General features: G+C 43.1%; 3 protein-coding genes across 4 annotated transcripts in view; 1 reads left to right on the top strand and 2 right to left on the bottom strand.

Moving 5' to 3' along the window:
- LOC138604889 (NLR family CARD domain-containing protein 3-like) overlaps positions 1 to 24,207 on the bottom strand; it is a 31,497-nt gene that overhangs the window by 1,916 nt on the left and 5,374 nt on the right. Inside the window, exons 7-10 of one of the 2 annotated variants that reach the window (XM_069676924.1) lie at positions 23,882 to 24,055; positions 23,621 to 23,794; positions 785 to 958; positions 486 to 659 (exon numbers count right to left, since the gene is read on the bottom strand). In XM_069676924.1, coding sequence (XP_069533025.1) covers positions 486 to 659; positions 785 to 958; positions 23,621 to 23,794; positions 23,882 to 24,055 — 696 coding nt within the window. Of the gene's footprint in view, positions 1 to 485; positions 660 to 784; positions 959 to 19,580; positions 21,004 to 21,127; positions 21,175 to 23,620; positions 23,795 to 23,881; positions 24,056 to 24,207 lie in introns of those variants that run through there. The other variant, XM_069676925.1, reaches the window with a different exon arrangement.
- On the bottom strand, positions 1,029 to 5,032 carry LOC138604756 (protein NLRC3-like). Its single transcript, XM_069676744.1, has 6 exons — positions 4,804 to 5,032; positions 4,527 to 4,691; positions 4,286 to 4,405; positions 3,916 to 3,994; positions 3,111 to 3,339; positions 1,029 to 2,848 (listed from the first exon to the last, which is right to left on the bottom strand). Exons 1-6 carry the CDS (start codon positions 4,932 to 4,934, stop codon positions 1,029 to 1,031), a joined length of 2,544 nt encoding a protein of 847 aa, XP_069532845.1. The 5' UTR covers positions 4,935 to 5,032.
- Positions 7,195 to 16,605, top strand: LOC138604755 (histone H1-like). Its single transcript, XM_069676742.1, has 2 exons — positions 7,195 to 7,277; positions 16,185 to 16,605. The coding sequence occupies exons 1-2, from the start codon at positions 7,195 to 7,197 to the stop codon at positions 16,603 to 16,605; spliced, it is 504 nt and encodes a 167-aa protein (XP_069532843.1).

The following is a 24,207-nucleotide window of genomic DNA, read 5'->3' as shown; positions in this document are numbered from 1 at the left end:
TCAGAGTGTCATACGATGTACAGCTCGTCAAACCTTTTAAACATGTAGTGTGAGGCCTTCCACATCAAACTAACTTGAACAGAATATGTTTATTGTCTTTGTACAGATATATACAACACAATAATGTGGCACTGCCTGAGCGGAGCTCAAAAGAGTAGTGCACTTGTCTGACATTCTGAAGTCACAGATTGTGTTCGTGTGATGGGTTGGTGCACAGTGATAGGAACGGGCTCAGCACACAGCCTTGTGGGGTCCCTGTGCCCATCCTGAATGCCTGCAGCCGCTCTGTGAGGAAGTCCTTAATCCAGAGGCAGATGTTGTGGTTGAAGCCGAGATCAGACCGCTTGGAGACCAGTTTGCTGAGGATGATTGTATTAACTGCAGAACTGTTGTCCACAAACAGTAGGTATGGGTCTGGGTCTTAACCAGAAAAATTAAAATTTAAAGGCACCTGCGGTGTCTGACCTCTTGTTGTCTGTCCATACCTGAGCGTGTCAAGTCTCCATTGTGGACCATCCAATCCAGCAGACAGCAGCTTCACCCCTTGTTCTCCTGGATGATTGTAGCTCAGGTCAAGCTCTCTCAGATGGGAGGGGTTGGAGCTCAGAGCTGAGGTCAGAGACGCACAGCCTTCCTCTGTGATCAGACAGCCTGACAGACTGGACATAAAATCATGTCTTTAAAAAAAAATCTTACTGATTTTGGACCATTTTTAAACATATTAACCAAGAAGGGATTGAAAGAAAAAAGAGATCAACTGTTGATCGATCAGCCGAATACTGACCTGAGAGTTTCCAGTGTGCAATGTTCACTCTGCAGTCCAGCAGACAGCAGCTTCACTCCTGAATCCTGCAGGTTGTTGTTACTCAGGTCCAGCTCTCTCAGACTAGAGGACTGGGAGCTAAGGACTGAGGACAGAGCTTCACAGCTTCTCTCTGACAGATTACAGCCACTCAGCCTGAAGAAGAATCAACAGAGAACAATCACAAACAATGTAAATAAAGAAAAGCTTCTTTAAACTTGTATAGTTAGGTGTGTACACACAGAGCTTTGTTGGAGGCCTTGACCACTGGCAGCAGCCTCAGAAGAGCCTCCTCTGAAGCAGAATATTTCTTCAGGTCAAACACGTCCAGATCTTTTTCTGATGACAGTAAGATGAAGACCAGAGCTGACCACTGAGCAGGAGATAGTTCATCTGTGGAGAGACGTCCTGATCTCAGGGACTGTTGGATCTGCTCCACTAGAGAACGATCATTCAGTTCATTCAGACAGTGGAACAGATTGATGCTTTTCTCTGAGGAGAGATTCTCACTGATCTTTGTCTTGATGTACTGGACTGTTGTTTGATTGGTCTGTGAGGTACTTCCTGTCTGTGTCAGCAGACCTCGCATGAGAATGTGATTGGTCTGCATTGAAAGACCCAGGAGGAAGCGGAGGAACAAGTCCAGGTGTCCGTTTGGACTCTGTAAGGCCTTATCAACAGCACTCTGATGGAGATGTTTCAGTTTACGTTTGTTAATGAAGATTTTACAGGTCAGTGACGTTGTTTGTCTGTCTGACATCAGATTGACACCAGAGTTGATGAACGTCAGATGGACATGAAGAGCAGCCAGAAACTCCTGAACACTCAGATGGACGAAGCAGAACACCTTGTCCTGGTTCAGTCCTCTCTCCTCTTTAAAGACCTGTGTGAACACTCCTGAGTACACTGAGGCTGCTCTGATATCGATGCCACACTCTGTCAGGTCTGAATCATAGAAGATCAGGTTTCCTTTCTGCAGCTGCTCAAAAGCCAGTTTTCCCAGAGACTCAATCATCTTCCTGCTCTCTGGACTCCAGTGTTGATCTGTCTCAGCTCCTCCATCATACTTGATGTTCTTCAGTTTGGAGTGAACCACCAGGAAGTGGATGTACATCTCAGTCAGGGTCGTGGGCAGCTCTCCTCGCCCTCTGGTCTTCAACACATCCTCCAGAACTGTCGCAGTGATCCAGCAGAAGACTGGGATGTGGCACATGATGTGGAGGCTTCGTGAAGTCTTGATGTGGGAGATGATTCTGCTGGCCTGCTCCTTATCTCTGAATCTCTTCCTGAAGTACTCCTCCTTCTGTGGGTCAGTGAACCCTCTGACCTCTGTCACCACATCGACACAATAAGGAGGGATCTGATTGGCTGCTGCAGGTCGTGTGGTTATCCAGAGGCGAGCAGAGGGAAGCAGGTTCTTCCTGATGAGGTTTGTCAGCAGCACATCCACTGAGCTGGACTCTGTGACATCAGTCAGGATCTCATTGTTGTGGAAGTCCAGAGGAAGTCGACACTCATCCAGACCGTCAAAGATGAACACAACCTGGAACTCTTCAAACCTGCAGATTCCTGCTTCTTTGGTTTCAGTGAAGAAGTGATGAACAAGTTCCACCAAGCTGAACTTCTTCTCTTTCAGCACATTCAGCTCTCTGAAGGTGAATGGAAATGTGAACTGTATGTCCTGGTTGGCTTTGTCTTCAGCCCAGTCCAGAGTGAACTTCTGTGTTAAGACAGTTTTCCCAATGCCAGCCACTCCCTTTGTCATCACTGTTCTGATTGGTCGATGTCTTCCAGGTGAGGCTTTAAAGATGTCTTCTTGTCTGATGGTTGTTTCTGGTCTGTGTGGTTTCCTGGATGCTGATTCAATCTGTCTGACCTCATGTTCATCATTGACCTCTCCAGTCCCTCCCTCTGTGATGTAGAGCTCTGTGTAGATCTGATTCAGAAGGGTTGGGTTTCCTGCTTTAGCAATCCCCTCAAACACACACTGGAACTTCTGCTTCAGGTTAGACTTGAGCTCACGCTGACAAACTGCAGGAAAAGTTCCTGAAAGAACAAACAAGAAATGTGATCAATAAGTTGAAGCTATAATCAATCTGATGATTTTAAACTTAAACACATCAGGGTGGTGTTTATTTCCCTCCTCTCTGAAATCTCTTCAGCACATCAGGTGTGAACAGTTTCTCACAGTTCATAGATCTGATTAAATGTGTGCATCATATCAACAGCAGAGTTTTAAATGTGACCCTCTCCCATGTTGCCTCCATTTCCTCTTTCCATCATGTTAAATGTGTTAAAATCCTCTTACTGCTCTGCAGACAGTCAGCCAGCTCCTCCTGCTTCATTCTCCTCAGGAAGTGCAGTGTGATCTTCACAAATGCCTCTCTGCTGCTCCTCCTCTGCTCTTCCTCCTCGCTGTCCAACACCTCCCCATCCTCCCTCTGACTCTCTAAGCATTCTGGGTAATCTGGACTCAGACCTCTCTTGATCTTCTTCAGCTCGTTCTTCACAAAACTGACAATGTTCTCCTCCAGCAGCTGGAACAGAACAAGAAGTGAACTTTGACTTGTAGAAGTCAACATCAGATCATCAGTGACAGACAGAAAGCCTGCTGGTCTGCAGAGTGCAGCATGGAGACTGGATCACGATGGTAGTTCAGTATTTAGTCTGTGGATGGTCCTGTCTCCTAGAAATGAAGTTGATATAAAATGAGATTCATGTTGGAGAAATATCCTGGTCTGGTTTCACACAGAAAAGATCTGCAGTGACTTTGGACACGATGTGTTTATTAGAATGAAGCTGAAACCACAAACTGTCATTAACATGAACCAAAGTGTTTCTGTTGTTTCAAACACAAACTGGACTCAGTCTGTGAACTCTGCTCTCTGCTGCCAAAGTCTGTGTGAGACCACCATCCACCACGACCTCTGACCTCTGACTCTGTGCTGCTCAGCAATGTAACGCTTCATTCAGTCAATAAAACACTGACTGTGAACATAATTCAGACAGAGATGATGTTTGCAGTGTAATCAGGAAACAATTCAGTAACATAAAAATGTCATTTGAAGTCAACTTTGATTCTCAGTAGTAGCTGTGTTTGTTCATTTACACACCATAAATATGGAGTCCAGTTGTGTTTGATGCTGCTGGGCAGACTGACCAATGGGAACCTCTGATCTCTGCTGCTGAACTCTGTGGAACAAATATAATATAATATACTGTATATAATATAAAGACACAGTGTTACATGTGATAGATTCTATCAAGTGGATCCTGTTAGATCCTCCTACAAACACAGGACACACATGAAGGTACATGCTCAGTACAGTTATTGATGTGTAAAATAGTTTCCTGCTGTTGGATCCTGATAGAAACACAAACACTGATAAATGTTCAGGTTCAGACATAAAACACTGCTGACATGTTGGATTTCAAAGGTTTTAATACAGAACAACAGAAACATGTTCTGTTTCAAATTCTTACCTTTGACAATCAGAGTTATTTACATCTTTGAAAACAATAATTTGATCCTTAGACCGGTCACTCTTGAAGGACACACAGCTGGGCTCAGGTCCAGGAGAATCTGGTCTCTCATGTTCGATACTGAAAGAATCACAAACTCTGATGAACGTTCATAAACACTGAAAATCTTCCAGAATTATTTCTGCTGAAAATTACTAAAGTTTTAATACTGATCACAAAAAAATGTGAGATAAATTATTACTTTTTATTATCAGACTGCTGTCCATCTTTGAAAAAAATAAGTTGATCCTTAGACCGGTCACTCTTGAAGGACACACAGCTGGGCTCAGGTCCACGTCCAGGTTCAGGTTCAGGTCCAGGTCCAGGTCCAGGTCCAGCAGAGTCCGGTCTGAGCTGCTGCTCTGGCCTTCAACACAACACACACAGAGCTGTGAGTGTGAATAATGATGGTGGAGTGATTTGAGTGCTGAGCTCTGACATGGAGAAGAGTCATGGACAGTTAGAGATCCTCATCTCACCTCTGAGCTTTGGTCTGGCTGTCATGTTCCCCACACAGAGTGGTTTTAGAGGGAGGGGCTCCCTCCTCTCTGTCCTCACACTGACTCATAGCAGAGCCCCCACCTTCACACAAACACAACAACATGCTCATTCATTACAACCAGCTTTACATCACAGAGACACACACTGCTCTCTACCACAGTGTCATTCCTGATTCTACCACCAGATGGCACCAAAGGAAGAAATGATTCAAAGATTTCCACTGTGGATAAATGGAGAAGAATATATTCCTTTTTATACAGCTGTACTTTTTGTCCACTAGAGAGCTCATATGGATTCATTTATAGTTCACTTCTGTTCAAAGTGAGGACATGCAAAATCTTCCAGTTTAACATGTGGCAGGAGAAAGAAAATACTCACCAGGTGACTTCAGATCCACGTTCTACCTTCACCTGTAGAGGAAACACAAAGAGAGAAACTGCTGCTGATCATTTTTCATAAGTTCTTCTTCAACAATCTGAGGACGCTGTCACACTCCAATAACTTCACAGTCAAAGTCTAGAAACATGAACATGACATTAAATCAGTGTGTAGGAGCTATTTTCTCTTTGTTCTCTGTGTGGGCAAAGGAGGGCCCTGAGCACGTGACCAGTCGTTGACTGGATTCACGTAAAGGTAGTAGGTGTGTCACTGGGGGGTCATGCACCAGGAAGGGAACACAGGTTTTTACCAGGTCAGTGAGAGGCAACGGGAAAAAATGTTTGTTTGCATTGAGCTGGAATAAATCAAGAAAATAATATATGTTTGACTGGACATCCAACTTCTTGTGACCTGAGTACGACCAAACTGGAACAGTGCATCAGTAACTTTGCTGAAGGTAACCATTTAAAAGAACAGGTCTTTTCTTTGTTACTTTGACAAATAGCCACTACAAAAAATAAAAACCCCCTTTGGAACGAGGGACTCGCTGGTGGAATATTTCTTGGAACTGTGTTGGATTATTTGGATCTCGTGTGGAGACGCACGCATGGATGCACGTTGTGAAACGGAAGCTTCCGCGGACACACCAAATAAATCACCGGTAAGCCACGTAATATCAACTTTCATCAAGCCACAGAAGGAGCGCACATCACAACGGAAAACACCATGCAGAGATGGTATGTGCATTGGATAAACATTGACTGTAAAGCTGTATTGGATAACAGCAAAACAATTGGAGTTGACTGTCATGTTTTCTTTGACCAGTACTGTGTTAAATGTGTGAATCAGAATGTTATCAGATTGAGGCTGATCGTTTGAATCCCCACTGCGGTGTTTGTTTGGCTTCTATTGGTGTGAGATGCCACTTAATATGTGTTGTGTCATTGTTTGATCCGCTGTGCAGAATATTGCAAGTTGAATGATACAATTCCTGTTTGTTTGTTTGATATTAATGGGTCTATTTTTAAAGCATTCTGAACTGTGCTTGGGATAATTTGCAAACATATTTATGGTTATGCACATGTGTTAAAGGGGAAACGTAACGATGTCTGACGTCATTAATGATACGACAGAAGGCGGCATTTCTATGCCATCTAGCGAGAGAACTGGACATTGTGTCAAATATGAGAAACATTGTGCTGAAGTTGCCCTACAAACTCAGAGACAAATGGAGGAGCACACCCTGTGACCTGCAAGAGCGGCGAGGGGAGAGAGCAATGTTTTCAGATCTTGTCAGATTTATTGAAAAGCCAGTCAAGATTACATCAGATCCCTTGTTTGGCAACATTCATGACACACAACTGGTATCTCAAAGGCCAGTGAAAGAAACCAAAAGGTACAAAGGAAGCAGTTCCGCTACCAATGTTACTGCTATAGAGGGAAAGGTCAAACCAGAAAGGATGGAGAAAAAGGAAAGCTCCACCTTCTCCTCTACTTACCAAGGCTGTTTGTTCTGCAAAAGAGGTGGGCACTCACTGGAAAGGTGCTCACATTTTAAAGAGAAGATTCACAGAGACAAGATCAACTTTATCGAGGAGAAGGGGGTCTGTTTTGGCTGTCTGCAAGTAGGCCACATTAGCAGAGACTGTAGGAGTCGATTGGAGTGTAATGTGTGTAGACAAAAGCAACCAGGAATTCTTCATATTGAACATCAAGATAAAGGAACACCCACAGAACACTCAGAATAGCCAGCTAAATCAAAGATGAGCACTGCTACTGCTGTACGCCAGACATGTGGGCATGTTGGGGCCGGTTGTGAGGACGACTGTATCTTGTATATTGTGCCAGTCCAAGTAAAGAGTCAAAAAGGTGATAAGGTGTTGCGAACCTACGCTTTCTTTGACCCTGGCAGTTCTGGTAAATTCTGCACAAATAATCTGGCACAGCGGTTGAATGTGAGTAGACAAAGAAGCCCCATTCTGCCACGAACAATGGGTCAGGAAAAGACTGTGGACAGTCACGTAATAGCAGGTTTGGAAGTGTCTGGATTGGACAAGGACGACTTCATTGAGCTGTCGGATGTTTTCACTCAAAAGTGTATGCCTGTGACCAAGCTGAATATTCCAAAGCAGGAAGATGTTGATCAATGGCCATACTTGAGTGGTATTGCACTCCAGGAAATTGACTCTGGCATAGACTTGCTATTGGAACAAACGCATCAAAGGTGATGGAACCATGGGAGCTGGTTAATAGCCAAGGAGGTAGACCCTATGCAGTGAGAACCAAAGTGGGATGGGTTCTTAATGGTCCACTTCGAGATGGGAATGACAGCAGTAAACAACCAGGCTGTTGTGCCATAACTACAAACCGAATCTCTGTTGTAAACATCGAAGAAATGCTGGTTAATCAATACAATCATGTTTTCAGCGAGAAGTCATCAGAGGAACAGGCTGAAATGTCAAGAGAAGACATTAAGTTTATGAGTATTGCGGACAGCTCAGCAGTACTTAAAGATGGCCATTACTCTCTGGACCTACCTTTCAGGCATAAAAATCCTACCTTGCCAAACAACCGCTGTATTGCAGAACAGCGTTTGATGAGTCTGAAAAGGAAATTTGGAAAGAATGACAAGTTCAAAGAGGTATATACATCTTTTCTTGGTGATGTAATCAAGCAAGGCTACGCTGAGATTGTTCCAGTAGACCAACTTGATCAGAGTGATGGAAAGATCTGGTTTATTCCACATCACGGTGTATACCACCCCAGGAAAAGAAAGTTGAGAGTGGTGTTGGACTGTGGAGCAGTGTACAAGGGAACATCACTAAACTGTCAACTGTTACCAGGCCCCTATCTCACAAACTCTCTCATTGGCGTCCTTATCAGATTCCGACAGGAGCCTGTTGCAGTGATGGCTGACATCCAGGCAATGTTCCATCAGGTCAAGGTCTCAGACAAGGACATCAACTTTCTCCGTTTTTTGTGGTGGCCACAGGGCGATACCAAGCAAGTTCCAGTTGAATATCGCATGACAGTTCACATGTTTGGAGCTGTGTTTTCGCCTAGTTGTGCGAATTACGCCCTAAGAAAGAACGCAGATGACAACCAGTCTCAGTTCTCCACAGAAGTGGTCAGTACCATCAAACGCAATTTTTACGTGGATGATTGCTTACAGTCTTTATCGTCAGAGGAGGAAGCAATACAGATGGTGAAAGACCTGACTGATCTCTGTCATAAGGGGGGGTTTAACCTCTCAAAGTGGATGAGCAACAACCCTGAGGTTCTGACGTCAATTCCAGAGGAGGACAGGGTAAAGGAAATGAAAGAGCTTGATTTGGACAAAGAAAGCCTTCCATTGGAGAGAGCATTGGGACTTCAGTGGTGTGTGCATACAGACAAGTTCAAGTTCAGAATTACAGTGCAGGAACGACCACAGACAAGAAGAGGCATCCTGTCGGTAGTCAGTTCCCTGTATGATCCTTTGGGATTTCTTTCCCCTTTAACTCAGCCAGCCAAGTTGATGTTACAGGAGTTGTGCCAGATGAACTATGGATGGAATGAAAGGATTCCCCAGCCCTTTTCTCAAAGGTGGTTTGAATGGCTACAAGGTCTTGAAAAGATAGCAGACTTTAAAGTGGATCGTTGTTTCAAAACCAAAGATTTTGGAAAACACATCAATGCAAAGCTGCACCACTTCTCTGATGCAAGTCAACAGGGATACGGTACTGTGTCTTTTCTGAGGTTGAAGAACAGTGACAAAAGGCTGCACGTTACGTTCCTCTTCGGAAAGGCCAGAATTGCACCACTAAAACAAACCATTATTCCTGTTGTAAAACTACAACTGCAAGGATCAACGGTCTTAAAATACATCAGCAATGAAACCAAGCATTTTCACACCTTTGTTGCAAATAGGATTGCTGTCATAAGAGTAGCAACTGACATTGAGCAATGGCGATATATTGGTTCTAAGGAGAATCCAGCTGATGAAGCATCCAGGGCATGAAAGTGGATGACTTCCTGATAAACAGAAGGTGGATTCGTGGACCAGAGTTTCTGTCTCAGCCAGAGGAGGAATGGCCTACATCCAACTTTGATCTCAGTGTGATCTCTTCTAATGACCCAGAGGTTAAGAGGGATCTGACAAGTTAACTTCATTGCTAGAGACACAGAAAATCACACCAATTTTTTGATAAACAACTTCTCAACTTGGAAGAAACTGAAAACAACTGTGGCTTGGTTTCTGAGACTGAAACAATTGCTTAGATGTCTAAACCATAAAAGAAAGGAAATCCATGCTACCATCAGCATAATTGAAAATGACCCAGATGAACAAAGGACAGCTTTGGAGAAAAGGATGAACAACTTTAAAACCACGATCAGCAGACAAGGTTTACTTCCCAAAGATTACACACAGGCAGAACAGGCAATTATTGGGTTTGTGCAAGGTCAAAGGTTCAAAGGTAAAATTACCTTATTGAAATCTGGCATGAATGTCAAGAAAGACAGTCAACTGTACAAACTTGATCCAGTATGGGTCGACGGAGCACTGAGAGTGGGTGGTCGTCTCAAAAGAGCAGCAATGCCAGAGGAAACTAAACACCCTGTTATCCTGTCTAAGGATTTACATGTTTCCACACTTATACTGTAAAACATCCATCAACAGCTAGGACACGGAGGAAGGAATCACATGCTGTGCGATCTCAGGAAAAAATACTGGATAACAAACGCCAATTCTGCTGCAAGAAAGGTCATATCCAAATGTGTCACATGCAGGCGTCACTGAGGAAAGATTGCTGAACAAAAAATGGCAAACTTACCAAAGGAGAGAGTCTTGTCCTTGATGTCAAGAGAGGAAGAAGTACTCTCAAAAGGTATGGAGTCATCTTCACCTGCTTTACCAGTAGGGGTGTTCATCTGGAAGTTGCGCACGCTCTAGATACAGATTCATGTATAAATGCTATATGAAGGTCCATCTGCAGAAGAGGACAGGTATCTAGCACAAGATCTGACAATGGTACAAATTTTGTTGGAGCCAACAGAGAAATGTAAAAGGCACTGGCTACCTTAAACCACAACAGGATCCAAGGTGACTTTGTACAGGACAAAGTGACATGGAACTTTAATCCTCCAGCAGCATCCCATCATGGCGACATATGGGAGCGCCTGATATGCTCAGTGAGGAATGTGCTCAACTCTGTTCTCCGCCAAAAATCACTTGATGATGAAGGGTTGCAAACTGTCCTCTGTGAGGTAGAGGCTATTCTGAAAAGCAGACCAATCACTAACGTTTCAGATGAGACAGATGACTTGGATGCTCTCACACCCAGTCAAATCCTTCTCTTAAAGGGAAACCCAGCTTTACCACCTGGACTTTTTGAAAAGGGAGATCTATACATCAGAAGGAGGTGGAGGCAGGTGCAGTATATAGCTGACCTCTTTTGGAAGCGATGGATCTCTGAATATTTGCCTGTAATGCAAGAGAGACAGACATGGACCGGCGTAAAAAGGAACCTCACTCCTGGAGACATTGTCATTATTGCAGATTCTACAGCTCCCAGAGGCTCTTGGATGATGGGTAAGGTTTTTGAAGCTAAACCTGATGCCAAAGGCTTAGTACGGACTGTACGGCTTAAAACAAAAAACAGTGTACTGGAAAGGCCTATCACAAAGCTCTGCTTGTTATTGGAGGCAACAGACTAAGACTGTTTGTGAGGACGAGTGGAATTGTCACAAAGAAAGAAGATTCAGCAAATTCTGACACCTTCTTAAGAATGCTACGTTGGTTAATATTTTGTGTTGATAGCTCCTTTAAAATGTATTTGTATTTGTGTTTAAATAATGCACAATTAGAGGCCGGAGTGTAGGAGCTATTTTCTCTTTGTTCTCTGTGTGGGCATAGGAGGGCCCTGAGCATGTGACCAGTCATTGACTGGATTCACGTAAAGGTAGTATGTTTGTCACTGGGGGGTCATGCACCAGGAAGGGAACACAGGTTTTTACCAGGTCAGTGAGAGGCAACGGGGAAAAATGTTTGTTTGCATTGAGGTGGAATAAATCAAGAAAATAATATATGTTTGACTGGACATTCAACTTCTTGTGACCTGAGTACGACCAAACTGGAACAGTGCATCAGTAACTTTGCTGAAGGTAACCATTTTAAAGAACAGGTCTTTTCTTTGTTACTTTGACAAATAGCCACTACACAGTGTAACCTACAACCAGAGTCCACGACAGTCCAGTCAGGAAATGAATAATAAACTCAGAGGGACACAGGATAATATCTGATTTCACTGCAGTTCATACTTAATTACATCTTTCTCTTGTCTCATTTGTTCTAAAAGGAACAAAAAACATCTGGAGATTTTATATAAAAAAGAAACACGGCCATAAAAACAAACTGTCCCATCATCAAAATCATTTTCTGTCAGCTTTAACTCAACACAAAATAACTACACAAAGATAAAGTAGGTGTGGTGGAGTTATTAAATGAAGGATGAACATTTTTTCAAACCTTTGATGAGAACATATTTGTAAGATATTTACAAAGTCAGGTATGAGCCTGTTGAGCCTGTTTGATAACACAGACTGAATATTTGAAACAGTTTAACTTTATTTAACTAAATCACCTTTAACACTCAGAGACATTATATGTACTGTAAATAATTTATTGATTATAATGCAATATTTTTTATAAATCTGAGAGCAGACGAAAGTTGTTTTCAGCTTTTGTCACAAAACAATTATTTTCTCTTTTATCTCAGAGGAGATTAGACAGCAAAGAAAACGAGCCAGAAATACACAACTTTACTTTATCTAGTACCAGTGTGTTTCACCAAATATGTTTCTATGTCTCAAAGGAAGCAAATCAAAGCACCAAAAGGGTGAGGGAAACATCACATCCAGCACCTTGTCAATCAGCACTGGCGCCCCCCAGGGGTGTGTGCTTTTCCCACTACACTAATGACTGCACCTCAGGGGACCCCTCTGTGAAACTCCTGAAGTTTGCAGACGACACGACGGTCATCGTCCTCATCCGGGATGGTGACGAGTCTGCTTACAGATAATGCTTATTGCTGTAAATCTGGTAAATGTTGACTCGAAATAATTTACATCACTGTTTTAAACGGTGTTTGGAGCTAAATGTGCCCTGTACAATGGATGGTAAACGCTTAACTTTAATTTTGACCTATTATTGTTTCTAATGATGTGACTGACAAATGTACTGAGTGACATTAAAATACACTAATCCTGTATGTAAATAAATGACACAAAATATTAGACAACAGTTGTTTTGAGCGAGTTGTATCTGTAGAAAGTTGAATTCTTGGAGTGAAAGGCAAACTTCATGACTGTCTAGTTTTGAGCGTTTCGGACGGGGCGGGGTTAGGGGGGGAAACACACCGGAAATGCAATACAACAATGCTAGTGAAATGTTGACTTCTGCTGATTTTATTTTAGCAAACGCAGCAAACATGGATTCTCAGATCAGTTTAACAGCCACTCACACAAACATTATGAAAACTGTTGGTTACGTTACCTTCTGATGGAGAGAAGAATCTGCGTGAGGCCGAGGAGTGAAGTGAAACTAAAAAGCAGCTTCAACCAGGAAACCAACCAGAGAAAGAACAAACATGTAACTGACAGAAGGAGGTTTTCAACAGTGTTACTTTCGTAAACGAAAATAAAGACGATAAATGTTAGTCAACGATCATTTTTCCATCATGAAGACGAGACGTTGTCGAGTTAAAAATAGATCTTTGACAGTAAAAACTCCGACGGCACGAATGTTTGGTTTTCGTTAACGAGACGAGACTCAAATGTTAGCGGTGGCTGTCGGACATTCAAAATCCAATTTAAATCCTCAAGCACCAGTTAGAGATAACGGGTATCACGAAGGAGGTGAGAAACTTTCTCTGTTCACTCAGGCCTCCTGCTTCAGGCTCTGTGCGCGCTCACAGAAAAAGGGGAAGTTTTACGGGTCATGTGACGCTTCTTCCGCACTAAAAGGAGCGATCACCGACTGTCTGCTTCAGTCAGACACCTGATGAGGAAATGTGATCACAGAGCAGCTCTGAACTTTGGAAAAACTGCAGTCAAACATTAATAGACACTATGAAACTTCATTAGTTAGATTGTAAAGGTCTTAATATTCAGCTTCACGCTCCGTCTTATTTTACAGCGAGGAAATAAAACGTAGAAAGATGGACTTTATTACTTCAGTCTGTTGTAACTTCATGATACGTGGGACAGAGAATTAATAATTATTCATAATAATAATTGATCCTTTTTTCCCCTCATTATTATTGTTTAATTTGAAAACATATCTGTGTTAAACTGGACGGACAATAATGGTGTTTTACACACAGACATAACAGTGTGTGTAAAGGTTGTATGTATGAAGACCGTGTGTGTAAGAGAACTGTGTGCTTAGGAGGACAGTGTGTGTAAAGACTGTGGGCTTGTGCGGCTTTTGTGTCCGCTAAACCTGCAAATGACACAAAAATACTGCACTGCAGAGCGAACAGCGTCTCTGTGCAACAGTGCTGTTTGTATTTAAATGAGTCATTATGCAGACATTCAGAGACAAATGTGTCTCCTTTCTATGCAAATGAGCCTCGTGGCAGAAAGCACCTAATTCACAAACTCCAGCGCTAACAGCAGCGAGCAGTTATTAAATATTACTGTCTGCAGAGAGCTGGTGGTATGAGCTATAAGGGCTGTCACGCTCTGAGTTCCCACTGATCATGACAACAATCGGTATGAGGCTGTCCGTGGCTCAACCCCAGCACATGGGCACACTTTGTCCACGTCTGGAGAAGGTCTGAAGCCGTTACGCAGGACGGGGATTATTACATCTGGACTAGCTGCTCATGTGGGCTCGCTCAAGAAATAAGGATGCCTTACAGACAGTTAAAAACGCTGCCCCCTCCTCTCTCTGCTCATCACCGATCTTTGGATCATGAAGTTGAACTCCGTCAGTGTGGAGCTCAGCTGAAGCCAGAGAGCGCAGCTCTGAGAAGCAGCAGAGTGGAGGTGCAAACAGCTCCTCTCCACAATCATACAGAAAACAAGAGCATCAACTTTACTCTGCACAGTTTATTTCAGACCTTCAAACAAACTTCTCTTCATGTGTTTCATGGCTCTGAGAGGACTTGTTGTTATGATTTAAATTAAGTGTGCTGGTGTCTGGAGGGTCGCCGGTTCAAGTCCTGGTATGGACCAACCATGGAGTTGGGGCTGGTAGCTGGAGAGGTGCCAGTTCCTTTCCTTTCCTGAGCAAGGCAACGAAACCCCCGACTGCTCGGGGTGCAAGTCCATGTGCAGCCCCCTCCCTCTGACATCTCGCCATGAGTGCATGTCCAGAGGGTCCTGTTTGTGCGTGTGTATTTCCTGTGTGTGTGTGTGTGTGTGTGTGTGTGTGTGTGTTGGTGTGTGTGTAGCATGTTTGCACTAACAGAGTGAAAACATTTATTCCCCCTCGGGGATGAATAAATAAAGTCTTCTTCTAAAATAAACCACAGGCTGCCACCAGAGCGGCGCCATCTTGCACTTCAGGAGCGGGGAGCTTCTTGGGCTCCACATGTTTGCTTTTTATTTATCTTCATCTTTGTGTCGATTCCAGTAGCAGTGAGTTGGTGAGATAACCTAGATAACCTTGTGTTCATGTTCTCCTCTGATGTTCCAGTTCTTGATTTGTGAAGCTGATTTCAGACGTTACAACTAAATATATGTATTATATATTATTGCTCAGACCTGAAATAGATAACTCTATGCAGACAGCAAAGTTTACAACCTACCAAATCACAGTGAGCCAAACAGACACAGCCCTGTCTGTCTGACAGCTTCATACTAACATGGACTCGTTCACAGTCTGAGTTTTCCTTATTTCTGTCTCCAAACATGTTCATGGATCCACGGTCCCCCTCCTCTTTCTACCCATTCTGGTAAAGAGTTAGTAATCCTCTAGTTTCTATATGAAATGTCTTTCTCTCTGTGATAATCCTTTCACTAAACAAATCTTCAGTTACACAGTTCACTGAACAGTGAGCCGATTGTCTGATCTCAATTCAATTTAAACACACGTCAGTCAGTGACTCAGCAGGTGGACTCAAGTTTTTTACTATATTATATTATTATAAACAACTAACATCCTCAGAGGGACATGCCTATACTCAACGAACACTGAGTTATACAGTGAAGTGTAACACTGCAGCCTGGAGTCACGACTAACAGTGACTTACAGAGCTGTTACAGTGGAAGACCTCCACATGCTGATCGCAGGTTACATTTTACTGTTGGACAACTTTATTGCAGGAACAATTCAGTAGAATAAAAATCTATAAATTAGGGAAAATAGAAGATCATATCAATGAAACAACAGAAAGAACTCCAATAATTGTATCTGAGTTGGTTTGAATGAAAACAACAAGAACGCTGTGGGCTTCAATAAACGCTTAGTTCTTATTAACAGTGTTTCTGCTCTGTTTCATTTTTATACAATATATTTGAGTCTGAGGATTATTATGTCATTTAGTGCAGCAGCTTTTAATTTTACTGTTCACATATTTTCCTCTGATCACGATGTGTAGCCTACTTATCTAAAGAAGTGATTTATAATTCATTAATACTGCGTTTATCAGTGTAACAATATTTAGGGCCTCTTTTCAGCTCTGACTGAAGATCATAGATGGTTTTATATCAGAGCTCTGTTGGTGAGTGTGTTTATTCATCTACCCGTAAATACAGTGTTATACTGTACACCCGTGTAACTACTGCAGAGAAATATGTTGCAATAAATAAACATGTATTATTGAAAGAACAATAATTATTATTCACAACCGTAGAACAGCTCTGACAGGAAGCCTCGCTGACCTGCAGCACAGGCCTCAGCCATCATCGGTGTGTTTGCTGCGAACAAGAGGAAGAGAAGCTCCACAGAAAAAAAGCAGCGAGCAGCAGAGCTCAACATGACTTCAAAATGAAGAGACACAAGTCCGCTATCTGCTGCTTCACTGTCAGCCTTCAGCGCGGCGAAGAAGGCCGGCCCCAGCGTCAACGAGCTCATCGTTAAAGCTGTGTCCGCGTCCAATGAGCGGAGCGGCGTGTCCGCGGCCGCCGTCAAGAAGGCTCTGGCTGCCGGAGGCTACGATGTGGAGAAGAACAAGGCCCGCCTCAAGACCGCCATCAAGAGCCTGGTGACCAAGGGGGTTTTGGTCCAGACCAAGGGCACCGGGGCCTCCGGCTCCTTCAAGATGAACAAGAAGACCGAGGTGAAGGCCAAGAAGCCGGTCAAGAAAGCCGCTCCGAAGGCCAAGAAGCCCGCAGCCAAAAAACCCGCAGCGGCCAAGAAGGCCAAGACAGCGGCAGCCAAAAAGCCAGCAGCCGCTAAGAAGTCCCCGAAGTAAACCCGCTGATTATCGGCAACAACCCAAAGGTCCTTTTCAGGACCTCCCACTAGTTCCACTATGAGTTGCTATCCTGTCCATTTTTCCTTACGTTATGTTGATGAATATAATGTCAAGCATAGTATACTGTAGCGTGGTGTCAGGATAGGCCTGATCCAGGCCTGACCTGGTCATTTAAATCCCCCCCAGGAAGAGAGCTAGACCACTAGCTCTGCTCTGGGGACCAATAAATTAAAGATGTTATCCACAGGGGAAACTTTACAACTCTTCGTCTGCAGGACCAACATCCCACAGACACCAGATGAAGGACATCATCTGATAAATCATGGGATTACGGTCAGTTAATGTTGTCTTAGTTGATTAGCTGTGGGGAAATAAGGAACCACATGCTTTGATCCAGGGACGGCGGTTCAACAGAAACGACTCACACCCCAGAGCCCTGGGGAGAAGAAAGAGTTTTGGAGCATCCATTTGTTCCCCCCCCCCTAACACCCCTCTCTCTGCCGGACCTGCAGACAGGCAGGGGAAGGGGGGGGTGAGACTGAGACAAAGGGATGTTGATTCAGTCAGGACATCTGTTAATGAATTTAGCAAGGCTGTGTGTCTGTGAATACATATATGCCCTACAAGTATATATGTATATATATATCTATATAGATCCAGGTGTCACATTCACATGGAAGTGCATAAAGAGTGTGGAAGGTTGCTATGTGTTGATCCGGACATTCATCATTAATTTGTACTTTTATCCTCAGGAATCTGCCATGTAACCTCATTCTGTGTATTTTCATCCAGTGGTGTGCAGCTGAGAATCCAGAGGTCTTACATGTGGGGAGGTTATAAGTAGAGAAAGTCTCGGATATGAGGAGTGGTCAAACTCGCGCCGTTGCCCGGACGACGACTGACCGGCACGCCATCATCTAGAGAGACCGAACCGGCCGTGCGGTGCCGCTCCGAGGGATGCTACCCGGGTTAAAGCCCAGGGCACCTGAAGCTCCATGCCTTGTTGACCTGACGCGCTCCACACGCCTCATCAGCAACGCGGTTGACCCTCCTCACCCTCCGAGTAGGTCTAACTTTGGTTTTACTGTATATTGGGGTTGATGCTTTAGTCACAGATTTGTTAGGAAGGTTAGGATAAGGTTTTGGGCGATATACCTCCTAATATCTCAGCTGCTACACTTCACTCCTTTGAACAGGTTTCAATCCATCTTTCATCATATTCATCCTGTTATTAATCGTTTCACGTTCATCACCATATTTAGTTATCTCATGTATGTTTAGTAGTATTAGTCAATAAATTCTTCATTTATAAAGAACTGATTCAAGTGTATTTGTATGTGTGAAGTACTAAGCCTCTGTACACCGCGGAATGGACTCAATTCTAAACTGTAGCAACCTTCAGATTATGAGACCGAATTAAAATAACTAATTGAGAGTGATCACTAATTATATGTTTTCCCTGTTTTGTCAAAATTGGGTGGTGCCCCGTTAAATACCTATGATAGGTTAAGTCTTTTAATTAACTTTAAAGTTAACTTCTCGTCAATATAGAGTGCAGGCATTCTATGACGAGTCTAATTAATTATTAAATAATTAATCGACCGATTTACGCTACAATACAAAAATTGAAATGTAAGACTACTTAAACTTGATTAGTAATTTAGTAACCTCTTGCTAACCTCATACACAGCTGCCTCTCTATCGTCATCCTCAGTTCAGGATCTTACAATTTAGTGATGCTAACATCGCGTCCCCACAAACATCCAAGTTCTACTGAGCTGTCTTTAGCAATAATGTTTTTAGAAGACTAAAAAGTCATTTGTAGATCTACTGATGTTTTCAACATGTGGAGGACTTGTTCATGAGACAGCCGTCTGCCTTTCTGTCTCTGCTAACAGTGGAACATGAGACCTTCAGGTATCGTAAGGTTGATGAGAGATACCAGTGTAGCCGTTAGCAACTTTATTTAATTGTTTACATCTTGTGGGTGTTCCCCCTGTAATAGTAGGTTCTTATGTGTATACTGTTACTACAAACAGAAACTCCGGCCTGCTTTGTATTTCAAACACTTGCTGTTGGGTTAAACTCTTGCACGTTTTAGCAGCTCTGATTCAGACCAGACAGTTTCCTCTCTTTTATCTCTGGATACAAAACCATTGAGGAAATCTTTCTGCTGGATTGCGCTGTGATCCATCCCAGAGGAGAGATATTCCTGTGAATCAGCTTCACTGTGCAGACGGATAAAGACCCAGATCGTTGCTTCATGTAGTGGATTAAACAGATGCTGGGAGCGGTGTACGACAGATAAAGGCGTGCTCCTCAGACTTGATGAGTTGAGTTTTTCATTTAAATGAATGTTAAGTCACTATCGCCGAATGAGGTAACACAATGGTGATTGAGCCTGTGGCCAACTGATGAAAGCCTTTGCATTTGCAGAATTACAGACTGGGTGTCTGGTGCGACTTTGGCGGATCAAAGCGGACCAAAATCAAGTTAGTGACACGTTCTCCATCACCCGGCAGTGGTTGGTCTGCCAGAGAGGGTAGGCGGAGCTAAGCGGCTGCTTCTCCGCTCTCTGTGTTGCGAGTAAACAGTAATCTACTATGGCTGAACAAACAAAGAAAAGATGGTGAAAATCCAAAGAAGAAGAAACAAATTTGACGCTCAGATGAAGCAAACAGTCTGAAAAGGAAAGCGACCGTCAGCCAGGAAAATCAAGAGTTACAACCGGAGCCAACCGTGGACGTCTGGTTATCTCAGAGGTATGTGCCCACAATGACCTTTAATCGCCATAAGGTGCCGCAAAATAAAACAAAACTGAGATCTTCGAGATAATTACTTTAAAGTTGTGATTTATTATTTCAGCTGGAAACAAATATTAGAAACACACACACACACACACACACGCTTGGCTGTAGTTATCAGTGTAATCATTTTAAGTTTCTAATATTTGAAGTTGTAAAACCTCTCAAGGTCACAAACTGCCATCTTATTTAAAAGCTTTACTTTACTTTTAGATTTAAAATACCAAACCTAGATTAAATCATCTCCAACACAACAATTTGTGCTGCTATCAAGTTCATTCGTCTGGAGTGAGCACCATAATAAAGCCTCTGAGTGGGTAAGTCTGTAATGTCCTGTAGGATCCGACAGCAAACTTCACACAGATGTGTCATGTGCTGGATCTTTTCAGATAAGGTCCTGATGAGTGTTTTTTGTAAGGTTGAAATGTGAACAGAGCCAGGAGCTACCTGCTCTGTTGCTGTAATTTCAGCACCTCGGACAGCAACGGCCACACCAGTCTCCCAGGAGAAGAGAACAGGGAAATCCACACGGCTGTAGCCAATCAGAAAGCATCCTGCTGCACTGCAGGAGCTCAACAATGTTCACATTTGTTCTCTGACTTTTTTATATCAACTTTACTCTGCACATTTTTATTACAGATCTTCAAACAAACTTCTCTTCATGTGTTTCATGGTTCTGAGAGGACTTGTTGTTATGATTGAAGTTAAGTGTGTTTCTGCTCACAGCTCTTGTCTAATGTGCACACTGAGTTGGGTACACACTGTAATGTAAGTTTAATGTGTCTGTAAACACATGTTTATGAAATGCTGTAAATAAGGTCATTGTGTTTAATAGTAAGGGTGGACATCTTCATTTAGAGACAAATGTGTAAATCTCAGGAAGTTTGCTGAGCTTTTATTTTGGTAGTTCATTAGAGTTACTTCCTCTTTGTGTCAGGATTGTTCAGTGGAAAACATTTGTGACATTAAAAACACAATCAGCCAAATATGAACCAAAGTGAAGCCTCGTCCAGCAACATTTAGACCACAGGACTGAAAGAAGACTCTCCCTCCTGCAGAGAACACAGACACACTGAGGAACCAGGAGACCAGAACCAGAACCCAGGATAAAGAGGTTCAGTGAATGTGGTGTTGAAGGTGTGGAGGTGGATCAGTGTGTCAGAGGAGACTCTGTAGAAGGACAGAGTGCCAGCAGGACAGTCCACATACACTGCTACTCTGTGAGAGACAGAGGGGGAGGAGAGAGGGAGGACTGTTCTTCTGTTATTGTGACGGACAGAGTAACCACCATCATCAGAGCAGATCAGACTCCAGGACTGATCATTCCATCCAAACACACAGTCATTACTGTTTCCTTTCCTTCTGATTCCTCTGTAACTCACTGATATACAAACCCCTCCTCTCCACTCGACCTCCCAGTAACAGCGACCAGTCAGACCATTACTACACAGCAGCTGAGGCCAGAAGTCAAATCTATCTTGATGATCAGGATATGACTGATACTCTCCCATACATGTCACCTTCCTGTTGTTGTCAGACAGTTTGAGATCTCTGTTTGCTGTGTTTGAGTCCAGAGTGAGTTCACAGAAATCTGATGGAGAGAAAAAGACACAACACAGCAGCAGTTTATCATCAGACACACCTGAAGGGTTTATTCTTTGTTAACTGACAGTCTGCTGTTTGGTCATCATGAGTCAAACTGATTCCACACTTACACTTCTTCAGACCAGGCTTTAACCTCTGCTCTCCACCATGGTCCACCCTGGAGGAAGAAACAGTCAGAATGATTTTCTATCCAACATGAGTCCTAACTGCTGTTCAACATGAAGCAGTGTTCCTCAGTTTGTCACTGTGACAGAGAAACAGGCTGAAACTCATCTGTGTCAACTGTCTGCATCAGTCTGTCACTTTATCTGAGAGGAGGAGGAGAAGAAGAAGAAGAAGAAGAAGAAGAAGAAGAAGAAGAAGAAGAAGAAGAAGAAGAAGAGGAAGAAGAAGAAGAACACACCCACAGTGTTGTGCAATGGTTTGTCTATGATGCCTTTAGTGCTGTGTTCAGTGTGGTGATGGCTTTGGGGTAAAAACTGTTCATGAGTCTGTTGGTGCGTGCTTTGATTGATCTGCAGCTCTTCCCTGAGGGCAGGGGGTCAAACAGGTGATGGGCAGGGTGAGACGGGTCTTTCAGGATGCAGGACGTCTTCTGTAGACAACGAGAGGTGTAGATGTCATCCAGGGCAGACAAACGTGTGTTTGTGACTTTCTGGGCTGTGTTGATGATCTTCTGCAGGGCCTTCCTGTCAGCCACAGAGCTGCTGTCGTACCACACCAGGATCCCATGTGTCAGTATGCTCTCAATGGAGCCGTGGTAGAAGGACACCAGCAGTCGCTCTGTGTGGAAGTCCTTTATCCAGAGGCAGATGTTTTTGTTGAAGCCGAGATCAGACAGCTCGGAGACCAGTCTGCTGGAGATGATTGTATTAATGCAGAACTGTAGTCTACAGACAGCAGCCGTGCACATGCTCCTCATTGTTCTAAGTGGAGCCGTACAGTGTGGAGGGCAGGAGAGATGGTGTCATCTGTTGACCTGATCTGCAGCCTTGATGTGCTTGAGGACCGATCTCTGCAGGCACTTCATGATAACAGGTGTTAATGCTGTTGGCCTGTAGTCATTTAGGCAGGTTATTGCTGTGTGCTTTGGAACTGGCACTATTGTGGCTGTCTTTAAACATGTAGGGACAGAGCACTGTGCCAGAGATGGTTGAAGTGTTTGTGAATACCTCAGTTAACTCAGCTGTGGGCTATCTGTGGGCATGATTGTTGGTGCCATGTAGTTATGCTTGAGGATTATAATAAATGTACCTCTTGAGTGTGTGTGTTAAAATAAAAATAAACATGTATGACACGTTGTGAAGTGGATTAAAGGTAACTTGTCATAAACACTGTTCTGGTGACAGAGATCATAAAAACAACAGGCTGTAACAAAATAGACAGATGATGCAGCTGTGCCACACATCATATTTAATTGGCGTCGCTTTTAAATGACGGCTCTGAAGCAGGGATGTCTCATGTTGTTAAATGTCTGTTGCCTCGACTCCTCTCTCCTCGTGTGACGCGAGGAGAGGAGTCGAGGAAAGGACTCGAGGAGGTACAAACTGAGAAATGAGAAGAGCCTTTGTGTTCCTCAATGAGCAACATTTCTCTCTTGATTTAAATGTACAGTAAAACAATCTCGGTAACAGTATCTTATGATTTAAAGAAAAGGTGTTTCATAGATAATATAGATAATAAAATGTGACATAATAAAGCCCTACATACATAAACTAAGAGAAACCAGAAGAACATGAATGTTGGATAATATAATCGCAAAGTTTAAAAACCTCACATGGTATTTTTATTATTTCCATTGTCAAGAATGATCTTTCATGTCCAGAATAAATGTTTGCTTTCATAGTTTATTTCTCAAAGGCTGCATCTGAACACAGTAATTCATGATCATTTAAAGACCAACAAACACAAAGTAGAAAAAAGGGAATCCTGCATCAAAGCTTTTCATGGTAACAGTCTCTCTATTTTGGTACCTTTTGGAAAGTAAGAACTCCTTCATGATGAGTTACCACAGCAGAAGCACTGTTATATTTTTGGTGAACGGTGAACTGAACGGATCAATTTACAACGTGAGCGTAGTTCACTCTGGAGGCAGTGAACGACCGCTCACGTTCAGAGATGTACCAAGAGTTGTGTTATATGGCAGCTCAGGAGGCATCTCCATTTCTCTCTGCTCTGCTCACATTTATCGTCACTCTGCCGCTCTCTCTCTTACTTGCACAACTACTCACTCACTGCACATCTCCCTACATAAGTTACAACTGATCTTAAAATATAACATACATTGTAGAAAGCTTGGTCTTTAATGATATTGTCTATCAGAAAAAGTGATATTATACCTCTTGAGGTGTGGGGTGCCAAATCCAAAACTCGCCTTGAGCACCAAAATGGCTGATCATTACTACGACTGAAAAAAGAGCTCAGTGCAGCTAAAAATCGAAGACATGAACATGAATTTGTTCATTTTAATCTGTGTGAACTGAACTTTGAGCGAGCTCTTTTTAAGCGTGAACTTGCAATACACTGAGCAGAAGGATATATATACAGTATCTGTTTTAAGTGGAGGCACCTGCAGTGTCTGAACTCTTGTTGTCTGTCCATACCTGAGCGTGTAAAGTCTCCAGTGTGGATCCTCAAGTCCAGCAGAAAGCAGCTTCACTCCTTGTTCTCCTGGATGATTGTAGCTCAGGTCAAGCTCTCTCAGATGGGAGGGGTCGGATCTCAGAGCTGAGACCAGAGACGCACAGCCTTCCTCTGTGATCAGACAGCCTGACAGACTGGAAATAAAATCATGTCATTAAAAAAATCTGACTGATTTTGAAAGAAAAATATATCAACTATCAATCGATCAGCCACATACTGACCTGAGAGTATCCAGTTTACACTGTTGACTTTGCAGTCCAGCAGACAGCAGCTTCACTCCTGAATCCTGCAGGTTGTTGTTACTCAGGTCCAGCTCTCTCAGACTAGAGGACTGGGAGCTAAGGACTGAGGACAGAGCTTCACAGCATCTCTCTGACAGATTACAGCCACTCAGCCTGAAGAAGAATTAGTGATCAGTCACTGAATTTGTCAACTTTACTGACATATCTTAACTGATGACATGAATGATAGTAGAATAATGAGGAGCTTTCTGTTTTACATGTCACTAACATTACTTAAAGACCCTGGAAACTCGGCTTCAAATAAC

The sequence above is a fragment of the Semicossyphus pulcher genome, unplaced genomic scaffold, assembly GCF_022749685.1.
Source record: "Semicossyphus pulcher isolate SPU_LCO1_2020_fin unplaced genomic scaffold, fSemPul1.0.p SCAF_27, whole genome shotgun sequence".
Lineage (NCBI taxonomy): Eukaryota > Metazoa > Chordata > Actinopteri > Labriformes > Labridae > Semicossyphus > Semicossyphus pulcher.
Note: the sequence above shows the minus strand (reverse complement) of the source record. Positions and strands in the feature narration are given on the sequence as shown.

Coding starts and splice junctions, on each gene's coding strand:
- LOC138604755 (XM_069676742.1), top strand. CDS start 7,195: ATGGGTCAGGAAAAGACTGTGGACAGTCACGTAATAGCAGGTTTGGAA. Junction 7,278..16,184: donor AAGGACGACTTCATTGAGCT/GTCGGATGTTTT, acceptor TTCAAAATGAAG/AGACACAAGTCCGCTATCTG.
- LOC138604756 (XM_069676744.1), bottom strand. CDS start 4,934: ATGAGCATGTTGTTGTGTTTGTGTGAAGGTGGGGGCTCTGCTATGAGT. Junction 4,692..4,803: donor AGCCAGACCAAAGCTCAGAG/GTGAGATGAGGA, acceptor GTTGTGTTGAAG/GCCAGAGCAGCAGCTCAGAC. Junction 3,340..3,915: donor AACTGGACTCCATATTTATG/GTGTGTAAATGA, acceptor GTTCTGTTCCAG/CTGCTGGAGGAGAACATTGT.